This window comes from Micropterus salmoides, unplaced genomic scaffold (genome assembly GCF_014851395.1).
Source record: "Micropterus salmoides isolate LMB-PRFRI ecotype aquatic unplaced genomic scaffold, ASM1485139v1 Ms_hic_scaffold_19, whole genome shotgun sequence".
NCBI lineage: Eukaryota > Metazoa > Chordata > Actinopteri > Centrarchiformes > Centrarchidae > Micropterus > Micropterus salmoides.
The window spans coordinates 23,878,761-23,891,209 of record NW_024041039.1 but is presented as its reverse complement, the minus strand read 5'-3'; the positions used below and the strand labels follow the sequence as shown (position 1 = coordinate 23,891,209).

Here is a 12,449-nt window from a genome sequence, read left to right as displayed (position 1 = left end):
ATTTACTCAAAGTAAAAGTTACCTCCTTAAATAACTTATTTATATTGATTTAATATCTTATTTATATACATACTTATTTAATTAAAGTCCAGTCTTTAGCGATTTTAAAAGGGAACAAAACCATATGGCGCTTTTAATTTTAGTTAGTTTGACAAATACAAGAAAACACAAGAAAAACAATGACTTTTAATGTTATAATGAGAAGTTTGAGAATGTTTTTGCTTTATTAGGAAACTGTGGCGGTACAGATTAGACTATGAGACTAGACTGTCTATGAAGTCAGATCCTTATTTACATTCAAACAGGTGGTCATTTTAATGGGATGTCATAAGCGTTACCAGCAAGTTGTTTATGCCAACTTGCTTTTTGTATCTTACCAAACTATGAAAACTTTTTTTTAACCACTTTGTCATATTTCAAACTGGTCCGCTGTCTAAGAAACTGTTGAAATTGATGGTTGTCTTGTTGTGTAGCCGCATTGTAGCGGTCAGCGCTGAGCTCACTTACAAACAGATTGCAAATCCTGTGACTACTTCAAAATAAAAGTCAACTTGAGTTTCGCCAGTTAAAGGCTTTTAATGTGAAGCTGCAGTGGCAGGAAATGTTCAGTTAGCATTAGCAGTAACTTAATACAACATTTTTCACAGCTTACACTGCATGATGATAAAGCTGTTGTTCTCTCTGAAGCCAAAGTTGTCACGAGTTTTTCCTTTCACTTTTTCTTTACTCAGGACGGATGTGATTGAAAATGCAGCGAAGTACAATACTTAAAACATACTTAAGAGTAAAATTACAGATTTAAAAAACTACTACTTCAAAAAGTCCAAGTACACAAGAAAGCTACTCAATTACAGTAACGTGAGTAATTGTAATTCGTTACTTTCCCCCTCTGATTATACTCCATGACACTGCAAAGCTATGATTTGTAGACTGTGGGTAATCTTGATGTTCATTTTAGTGGCCACTTTCTGCCTCTCCTCCTTTCTGGCCTGAGGTGTTAGTTAGATGTTTGGACCATTCAAGTTTGCTGTGTGTGGTTACTTCCTTCCTTAACTGTATTATGAACATTGACGGCTTCAGAGGTGTTGTTCCATTTGTCCCTCCAGATGTTTATAAGGAAAAACTGCATCATCTGCATACAACTGCAGCTCTGGATTAATGCATAGGCCAATAAAGAGTTCAGAAAAATTTTGGGACAAGTTTTCAGTCAAATGGGCTTAATAGTGTTGTTATTAGTTTAAGTAAAACCTCAAAATGTATATTGGTGATTTGAGATGGGCTATCTTTTAAATGTATCACATGGCAGATGCCTCACTGTAGTTCTATAACTTGATCCCTTTGACTTTGTACATATACATATTCTGGTATGCTGATTGAGCAAGATTTCTATTGTGCATGTTGTTAACTTTTTTTTATCAAATAGAAACATTATATGTAAATGTCATCGTCTTCATCTCTGCAGATCATTCACATGGGCTGGGCATGTGAAAGCCCAGAGGGCAGCACTGCTGTTAGGACTTCAGCATTCAAGTACCTGGCATTGAGAGGACCATATTTTCATATCTTCAGAAGTCCCCCGGTAATTAGTCTTTCATCATTTTCAGATCTGATAAAACTTCATTTCTCATTCAGATCTCTATAAAGCCTTTTCAAAGAAATATTAGGTCTTAATTTTAAGATGATTTGAAATGGTATTGTCCAAAATCTAAAGCATATCACATTTGCCCTCGTAACTTAAACTCATATTAGTACCGTGGATTCAGCTCAGCATCATGATTTGTTCAGGTCCTTTTTTTGAACGTGTTTTTGTACATAAGTGTGATGATTTTATGCTGCTGCTCACTGATCTGTGATTATCCCCCACTGTGCTGCATGGTTTGTTTTTGAAACAAGTTGGCAGCATCTGTGAAATACTGTATGCTTCAGTTATAATTGAATACGAGAAGACAGACATGCAGTAACTGGTGATGAATTTATATTTGTTGTGATCATGGCTGACTGTTATGTGGCAATGAAGGGTTATACATGGTTATTTTCATTTTTTACAATAAGATGTTAAGTAGATCTTTAAAGATGTTTCAAGACTTGATTTATGCCATGTCTGAGGATGAAGTATTCAAGGCCCCTAGTACACGTCCAATTGTGCACCTTTTCGACCTTGAGTTTACAGATTTTATTCTAGTCAAACTCTATTCTTGCTGATTTCACCTTAATCTGCTTGAAGGTGTATTAATCAGTAAAATTAGTTGATTCTGTCTTCTGTTAAATTACATTTACCAGCCCAACGTTACTATTGCCGCTCCACCATACAGTGCTAGAAAATATTGCTAAAAACGGTCTTAATGTAGCATGATCTTGCTGATAGTTTCAGCCAATCACTCGTTGCGTATGAATTGAGGTTGCGTATGAATTGTGTCCCTGTGGACATTCAAAACAGTGCTCCCTCTGTGACAATGGAAAAAAAACAGTATAGTAGGTGCAAGATCAGCTCATCATTAAAGTACCCACAGTCATTGTAATTAATGCCCTCAAGGATTATATAGCCTCAATAAAATGGTCACAACCCATGTATACAGTATCTCACAAAAGTGAGTACACCCCTCACATTTTAGCAAATATTTGATATCTTTTCATGTGACAACACTGAAGAAATGACACTTTGCTGCAATGTAAAGTAGTGAGTGTACAGCTTGTATAACGGTGTAAATTTGCTGTGCTCTCGATATAACACATCACACAGCCATTAATGTCTAAACCACTGGCAACAAAAGTGAGTACACCCCTAAGGGAAAATGTCCAAATTGGGCCCATAGTGTCAATATTTAGTGTGGCCACCATTATTTTCCTGCACAGCCTTAACCTTAAGCATCACAGGTTGCCACTGGAGTCCCCTTCCACTCCTCCATGTAGCTCCAGACCATGACAGTCCCACCACCATGCTTGACTGTAGGCAAGACACACTTGTCTTTGTACTCCTCACCTGGTTGCCGCTACACACGCTTGACACCATCTGAACCAAATATGTTTATCTTGGTCTCATCAGACCACAGGACATGGTTCCACTAATCCATGTCTTTACTCTGCTTGTCTTCAGCAAAGTGTTTGCGGGCTATCTTATGCATCATCTTTAGAAGAGACTTCCTTTTTGATTTTTTTTTTTTGATGCAGTGTGCAGCGTATAGTCTGAGAACTGACAGCTCTTCAACCTCTGCAGCAATGCTGGCAGCACTCATACGTCTATTAACCTCTGGATATGACACTGAGCACGTGCACTCTTCGTGAACTTCTTTGGTGGACCATGGCGAGGCCTGCTCTGAGTGGAACCTGTCCTGTTGAACCGCTGTATGGTCTTCGCCACTGTGCTACAGCTCAGTTTCATGGTTTTGGCAATCTTCTTAAAGCCTAGGCCAAATGTAGAGCTTCAATTCTTTTTTCAGATCCTCAGAGTTCTTTGTCATGAGGGGCCATGTTGAACTTCCAGTGACCAGTATGAGGGAGTGTGAGAGCGATAACACCAAATTTAACACACCTGCTCCCCATTCACACCTGAGACCTTGTAACACTAACAAGTCACATGACACCTGGGAGGGAAAATGGTTAATTGGGCCCAATTTAGACATTTTCACTTAGGAGTGTACTCACTTTTCTTGCCAGCAGTATAGACCTTAATGGCTGTGTGTTATTTTGAGGGGACAGCAAATTTACAGTTATACAAGCTGTACACTCACTACTTTACATTTCAGCAAAGTGTAATTTCTTCAGTGTTGTCACATGAAAGGTATAATCAAATATTTACAAAAATGTAATGGATGTATTCACTTTTGTGAGATACATTTAATGTGTTTTTTTTTTAATGAGTTTTTCCAAACTTGTGCCAGTACTTATATTTTAAGACTATAGCCAATGATAGGCAATACATATCCAATAATGACAGTATCTTCACATTTTGACCTGTTTTGGACAAAAAGTATTCAGTGACACCTACTGTCATGACATCTGAGACACCAGAATTAAATCTATTATGTAATAAACAGGGTTAGAATTGAGAACAGATAAAATATACACTGAAACTAAACTTCTCCTATTTACATGTGGTCTGAGAGAAATCAGAATTGGCCATTAGATGATAATGCAGGTCCAGGGTCAGCATAAAATGTTTATGCCTGGCTGCCAGGGCTGGTGAACAAAGGAGGGTAGCCTTTGTGTTGTGGTTGTTTGCTATATGACACAAGCTCAGTTCTCCCATTAGTATAGAAACCACAGTGGTCCAAAATGTGCATCTCTTTCATCGTCTTACTTCATTTGGCAAATGATTCGGCAGGTTAATCACATTTACTCTCTGGACGCTGTGATATGCAGTGCCAAGGTAGGGTGTGCACATTATGGGCTGTTCAGTCTCTGTTGGCCTGTCCTGCCTCCTATTGAAGAGCTTTCGTCACCCTTTAACATTATTTGACAAGCTATTGTGGCTCACCTTCTCCATTTTGAAGGTTCTCAAGCAGACTTTTGTGTGAGAGGCTACAACAAGTTTTCAATCACCAAAGCTGCACATTAAGAACAGACTTCGGCCTGTGTGTTTGGGGCCTTGTCTAAGTGACAAGCATGTCCTTTCAATCTTTGTGAAGTTTTATAAACGGTAACATATAAACGGAGACCAAGTCCGGTCTCGAAGAACTACAACACTAGTTTTTACACTTTGTGTTTTTTACAGATGGAGCAAACAAGATATAATTTGTAACATGAGAGTGGTGTCGAGCTGCTTATTTCACTCTCTGCCAGAAAGCAAATAAGTGTATTTCCCAAAATGTCAAACTATTCCTTTTAAGATGGGTCTGCTTTTCGCTCACGAGTTCTATGACGTTGAGCTAAGACAGTTGGCCAGCGGCAGTCCATTTCCTCCGGAGAATCTGCCTAAATCTAGCGCTTCATCTTGCCAGGATAATGTGAATGCTTTATGCAACTCTATCTATCCATGCGGAGTGTAGGTGTATGTGGATTATGTGCCTGTTGTGGACCAATGCATTGCATCTTCTGTTCTGTATTCTCCAGTTTGCTTGAGTCCCCAGCACTGGCTCACAGATAAGTTCCTCTGTGTCGCATATTACACGGCTGCCCTATACGGCACATATTGGAATTCGCTCTACATCGATGCTGTGGGTCAGATTAGAGATGGTCTCTCCAGCCGTTTGTTTCCATGGCAGGGGCAAGAGTCTGGCCTTGTGTAAGCCGAGACTCTCAAACTGAGCTTGTTGATACCATCAAACAGGTTTGTGTGGAGGTGGGGCTGCCTTTCCTTCTGCAAGGGGCATCACCACAACATAGATAAAACTATCGCTATTGAAGATTTTTCAGCGGCATTGTGGGTGAAGCCTGTATTTTCTTTAGGGAGTTATCAATGTTGTGTACAAAAGTATGCAAGTCCTTGTTGGATTTAAAAGGTAACTTATTCAAAATACAGCTGTAAGTAATCTGCTTTGATAAATATTGCTCTTTGTAAACCATCATCAACATTTCTACAAAACTACTTCTTAACATAAGGGAATGGCCTTAATAAATCATATATGTTACACAAGTTGTCTAAATGCTGCAGGAAATGTCACAGATGTCTCCTTTAAGCTGAACATGCCACAGGCACAGAAATGCAAGATTGTTTCTGATGCACAAACTAAAGTCTCTGAAGTTGAGGAACCCCACCCCCACTGCATTTAACAAGCATGCAGGGCAGTTATACAATAAAGTGGTGTTTTACTTGATGCAGTTGTGTTGGTGAGAGAAGTCATTTTGACAGATTACATTAAATATAATGGATGCATTGTGGAGTCGTCAAAATGATGGTTCCATGAACAGAAAGCATTGTGCAGCTGGTGGGCTGTGAAATGCCACCAGCTGCTTTTATAGAAATAAGGCAGTAGCCAATATCCCCAAGGTAGAGCAGACTTTTATATCCACCAGGATAGCATTAGTGCATGTGCTTTAATGAAACACGCCCTGGAAAACAAAGTCTGAGTAGCCTCTTGTCGGTCTCAGTTAGTGCGCTCACTGCTCAGTGTAGCATGCTGCAAACTTTTAGCACGGTCATTCATTTTAACTTGGGGATATTTGAAGCACCACTCTAATAATTCCTTTACGCCACAGAAATGACGTGTTTATGATCCACGTCTGCGACCCTGCTCAAGACCTGAGGTTATAAAGGGTAACTTTAATGCTGTGATTCTACACAGTAAGCTATAGTCACGCTGTAAAATTTATGCAAATTCATTTTACATGCAACGTTTCAAACTTAATGGCAGGGAAATAGTTTTGCTTCCCCCACACGATGTGGGGGGAATGGCAGGATGCTGGTTTAGATTAGGAAACTGTTATAAGATGGTACATTCTGAGTTAACCACACACTGTAGAATCAGTGGCATCTTTTAAATCAATTCTCAAAAAGCTATTTTTTAAAGATTTTTATTAATGCTAACACATCGTTTTTTTATTTATTTTTATTGTATATTATTGTTGGGTATTTTATTCCACTTTATTTTGTAATATTTTAGTTTTCTGATTTTATTTGCCTCATTGCAGTTCTGAATGTTTAAATCATGGTTCAATAATGTAAAGCACTTTATTACGTTGTTTTTATCCATTATTACTTCATCAACCACTGTCTATAGTAAAACACGTGTAATGTGGGATCTTTCAATGACTACCTTTCTCCTTGAGCTACTTTCCTGGGCACGCCCTGGTTATTGTGTTACTTCAATAGTACTGTGTGTCTAAACATTTCTACACTTTCTACACACTTATATACACGTTATACCTTTGGGATACCCAAGTGTTTGTGATTAATGTGTGTTACCTTCTTGATGTACATTTTCTACCTGTGGCAGAGTGCAGCAGGATAAATCCACTGACACTGGCATTCATCCAGGCATTCACAGAACTAAGCTACCTACCTAGCTTTCATTTATATTTTGCATTTGGATAGGGAGGTGCTTCTAACAAGTGCAAAAAAGTTGTTTTGATATGCTCCCTTTTCATCTCACGTTCCTTGATCCTTTTTTTTTTCTCAGATCGGTGCCGCTGATTGGGGACAAGCTGAAACAACATATCACCTCTATGAGGTTCTTTTCAAGGTCCACAAGGTATGTTAAGGAGGAGGGTGAGCTGCACATTTGATCACTGCAGTTTATATATATTATAGGTGGCTGTTTTATTCCCCTCGGCTTTAGCAGATAGTATGGTGTTTCAGGGAGCCTACTAAATAGGACTCTCTTGACCTGAGGTGATACTCCTGATCCACAAACCAGGAAATGTACACACTGAAAGTTTTTCATTTAACCCGAGAATTAAGGAATGTACTCTTCATTCAACCAACTGAATTAATCATTAAAAAAGTGAAGAGACAGCAAAACCCATTCCCCAGCATGTAATAATTAGAATTTTGTGTTACAGCTGTGGATGGCAGAGGACTGCTGGCTCCAGGCAAGGCTCTACTTGGGGCTGGAGCATTCTCCTGAGCAGCAGGACAATGAGTCTCTGAGCTTCAGTATTCTGGTCGGCCACGGCCAGAGCCATACCTTCAGGGTAGAGCTGGCCACTGACCTGGCTATCTGGGAGAAGTCCTTCCAAAGAGCTGTGTTCTTGGAAGTGCAGCGAATACGAGTGAGTATTTCTATATATAACACTGTGCTAAACTAAACGACCTACCTGCTTTAGATCGTGTCATTTTCAAACTTTGATGAATACTTAAGGAGTTCTCAAAGCAGGAGAGCCTGTGACAACATTTTCCCAACCTCAAAGGGCGACATGAAGCATGTGATGTTTGCTGAAAATAAGACCACGGCACTACTTTGTGTGCTTTAATTTTAGTTTTTAGAGCCAGAAGGCAGATAAGTAGCATCAACAGCCCTGATGATTGGACAGAGTCTCAGGATAAAACATTGTGGTTCTCAACATTTTTGGTGTCACGGACCACAAAATTCATACACATCAGGCCACGGAACCATATTTGAAAAGATGTAGTCTGATAAAAACTATTCCATAACTGTCTTTATTGTAGATTGGTACATTGACAGTGAAGAGTGTGAAACCTATAAACGGAATAGTCATTCTCTCATTGTGCTAACTTGAATTGAAATAAAAGTGATATTAAAATATTCCCCATATTTCTGGGGACCCCTTGGAAACCCTGGACCCAAGGTTGTAAACCGCTGTTATAAGGTATTTATTTCTTATTGACTTATTGAATTGCATTTTAGACACAGCTACACTGGACATTACCTACACCTACATAACAAATTATATATCCATCCTACAGTCTGCATACAATAAAATATTAAATACAACATTAGATACAACACAATAAGACACAGAAAATATAGTAGTACAGAAAATGAGTAGTACTGTAACAATCAAAAATATAATAAAGAAAACGTAAGCTAAAAGTTGGTATTCATTAAAAGTCTCTTTTCTGAAGATGCTTTTTCAAAAATATTTGAAACCCACACACAGTTTCAGGAAGTGTATTCCATTAACACATAAGCTGTTTGTTTGTGCTTTTGGTCAATAGAACCTTCCCTCCTGCTGTATATTTAGTAAAATAGTTATGTGTGTCAATACAAAAGTCATTTTTTGTACAAAATGTATGGGGTCGGCGTTATTATGATACTTTTGATTAAAAACAACTCGTCATAATACAGTAATCTTCTTTTAACATCAAGCCTGTAAAAACTTTAATTACGGCAACAACAATTGATTTAAAGAACCACGTGAGTTGGTTTTGTTCCACAAACAACACCATTTGTTTGAGACACATTCAAAACAAATTATTCTAACAAATAGCTGGAGAGCTGAAGTCAGTTGAAGTTTTCTTGTTTTGTCTTAAGGGCAACACATATAGATGATATATGTTAGAACACCTGCACCTGTTGGACTCCTGGTAGGTCTGCACACCTGTTTCCCCAGCGCTAATTAGTGTTGTAGTTCTCGAGATGGGTCTTGGTCTTGAGACACATTATTTTGAAGGTCTTGGTCTCTTCTTGGAATCAACCACATTAGTGCGTGGTGTTGTCACGGTCTCAAACATAGGACTCAGGATTTTATTTCAAGACCAGTCAAGAATGCAACTGTGGGGAACATTGCCTGTGAATTGTCTGATTTATTTGTTAACATCCTTACTTTTATTGGATGTAAAACTAGTAGTGAGTGTGTGAATATTAAGTGCTGTACATATTACCTGTGTTCAGTACATTATATGTTTCAGGACACTAGTTTCAGTTGCATGCTAGCAATTTGCCACCTTGCTAGGTGCACATGCTAAATAATTTACGTAACATATTGAGGGAAGTAGCTAATGCGGTCTTTGTGAGAGATTGCGGGGGACAGGCCATGTGGTGAGAACTTGAATTACGTTACATTTTTTGACGACGAGATGGGCCTCATGAAGCTATGTTGTTAATGTTTAGTTACATCAACCTAAGCTAATGTCAGTTGCATATAGCTCCCAATATTAAAGCTACGCACTGTGGTACCGTTCCCTCATTTGGGTGAGAAAGCTAGCCTAGAGATGTGACAACACAGAGTTGAGACCAAGTAATGCGCCTCCACTTTTGGAAAAATGTACATATTAAATCGGTTGCTCTGTATGGCCATAGGCACATGGCACATTACTTTGAGTGCTAATTTTGATTTTGAATACACATTTGCAGATCAAATATGAAGGATCAAACATGGAAGACAAGAGTTATGTAGAAAACGTAATGTTTGTACAAAGAAATTGTATTGAATAAAGATGGTTAAGTTGATTTCAGATCTTAGTGTGTGTATGTTGGTGTTTTTATGGGAATGTGGAACTTTGAGGTCAATTTCAGAAGTGCTTATGATCATGTTCCACATTTTATCGTGTGTCATGTAGTGTGGTGGCATTGGTCATGGCCTTGACTTGGTCTCAACTGCTCATGGTCTTGGTCTTGTCTCAGCCTCGATACATTAAATTTATTCATTTAGCTGATGCTTTTATCCAAAGTGACTTATATATGTCAAAGTTCACACGCCTCTGGAGCAACTAGGGGTTAAGTGTCTTGCTTAGGGATAATGTGTCCCTAGATGTGTCACAGAGGAAATTGAACACACACTAAAGGCATGTGCCTTACCAACTGCGCCATCGCCACCCTTACACACTCTGGTCTTGGTCATGATTTGGTCTTGCTCTGGGCGGTCTTGACTACGCCACTGTTGCCAACTCTTCAAAAAAAAAAAAAAATACAGTCTTTTTTCTCACTTTTGCTTCCCAACCTTGCCACTGTACCACAGCTCAGCAATGTTTTTAATTATATTTCAATAGTTATTTACTTTAGGGGGACGTTTTGCATTTCTAAACAGCTACTGGTGTTTTATTGTTCTGATTGTGGTCAGCTGTGTTTCATATGAGTGCAAATTTTCAGAGATTTTGTCTGTGAGTGTGTGATGCTGGCTAACTAATGCCTGGTGTGAGGTGCACTTCATATTTGTACTTTATTCACTCAATGCTAAACCTTGATCCACAGGGTGAATACTACTACCATCATGGCTAATGGTGGAATACCGTATATCAGCAGAATCATTTTTGTGTTGCACTGAAGGCGTTTTTAGATGGTCTGTCTACAAGAGCATTTTTGTAGTGTGTGTGTGTGTGTGTGAGACACCAAGAGAAAAAGAGAGATTTTTATATTAAAACTGAGATGCAGACTGTGGGTTTGATCAGGCTTTTATCTCACACGCAGTGGGTCAATTTGTATCCTGTTTTAGTCTCTTTCATACTTCTGAGGATTTATATAAATATTAATATGAATAAGCAGAAAAGTTATTAAAGAAAAAAAAACTTACCAACCATTATATAACCTGGTTAGTTTTTCTTATGAATAACAATGTTGCTTACACTCTAATTAACCACAGTAAGTTTGAAAAGATTTTGTTAAATTGTTTAAATCAGTGCTGTCCCTTCCTACCAATTTAATGCTTCATCAGTGAGAAATGATTGCACGTGATGAAAAGTCTTTTCTTTGAAACATTATAGGCTTTGTGCTTCTTAATTTTTTTTTTTCTTATTAAGAAATGAATTGAGTTTAAAATCGAAAGCTAGGCAGCTACCTGTTTTCCATAAATGTTATTGTGAGTTCTGAAGTATTTAGCTTGAGTAACCTAAAGAATTAGTTCTCACATCAATGAGCCATTAAATTGCCTCTGAAGCAAATATGTTTCAAGAGTAAAGGCGGTCAACTCGTGTCAAGAGTGCATTGTTAAGCAATTCTCACTAGCAGCTGTCTCATATTCATCAAGAGGCTTAAACATGAACACCTCTAGGAAAAAGGGAGAGGGGAGGGGCATATATACAGATATGCATATATATGCATACATAATAAGACACACAAACCAATATTACAACTAAGACAACAAGAAAAATAATTATAGTTTTAATTGTAATAGTAAAAATACAAAAAAATTAATGTAAGTAAAGGACAGAAAGGGATACAGTAATTGAAGTATAATAGAAAATGATACATTATAGAAGTTGTATTGGAAAATGTACTTAGAAATAAACCTGATTCTAATTCTGAGGGGTAACATTACATAACAGAACTACAAAAGTGTTGATCATGCTCTGATAGCCAGATGTTTCTTTTATTTCCCCTCAACTTCCTCTTTTCTCTTCCTCCTCACTGCCTGTCACACATTTCACATCTTCTATGGTATGAAGTTTATTATTAAAATGCTAAAAATTACAATGTATTACATTGTTTAAATCCGATCTGAACAGCTTCTGTCTCCAGTATGTATGTATGTATGTATGTATGTAGGGATAAACCGTTACAGTCCATCCAGATGGTCCTGCCACAGCTGTTATGAGTTGCAACACTATAGCAAATATTAGTTAAAAACTTTTCTCTGAAACAGTTATGGAAAACACACACAGAATTCACCCAAGGGTAAAGTATTTGCAGCAAACTCCAGGTCTGAATAGTGGACAACTCAACACAAGCCTTTGTGTGATCAGCCTTTCACCATCACTGTTAGGTTCTGTCCTATTTCGTTCTTCCATCTGAGCAGAATTACTTAACTGAAAATGTTTCTTTTAGTCAATGTTTAGACAAAGATGAAGAAGAGCTAAATTGGTAGACATGAATTTTTTGAAACAAGAGTCCCCTAATGGAAGTAAACGCAATCACAAGCACAGACGTTGGACTCCTTGCTTAAAGCACAACTGTAATCATTTGCGGGAATTGTATCCTATTATGTCTGTAGTATCAGTGGTTTTTCCTTTTGAGCTTTTTAAAGCTTCCAAATATAGCCATGATCACACATTGTATTCAGGAATTGAGAAAGTATGCCATATGTCAGGTCAGACTCTTCATGAAATGGCCAGCGGTGCCTTTTATAATTTTTCCCAATTCCCACCCTTTCACCCCTTAAGTGCGGCCAACCAAGGA

General features: G+C 38.1%; 1 protein-coding gene across 6 annotated transcripts in view; it reads left to right on the top strand.

The window, feature by feature from the left end:
* Positions 1-12,449, top strand: part of sntg2 (syntrophin, gamma 2) — a 99,632-nt gene that overhangs the window by 65,188 nt on the left and 21,995 nt on the right. For 5 of the 6 annotated variants that reach the window (XM_038729370.1, XM_038729371.1, XM_038729367.1 and 2 more), the window contains 3 exons: positions 1,463-1,579; positions 7,056-7,127; positions 7,438-7,647. In XM_038729370.1, coding sequence (XP_038585298.1) covers positions 1,463-1,579; positions 7,056-7,127; positions 7,438-7,647 — 399 coding nt within the window. Of the gene's footprint in view, positions 1-1,462; positions 1,580-7,055; positions 7,128-7,437; positions 7,648-9,692; positions 9,789-12,449 lie in introns of those variants that run through there. The other variant, XM_038729372.1, reaches the window with a different exon arrangement.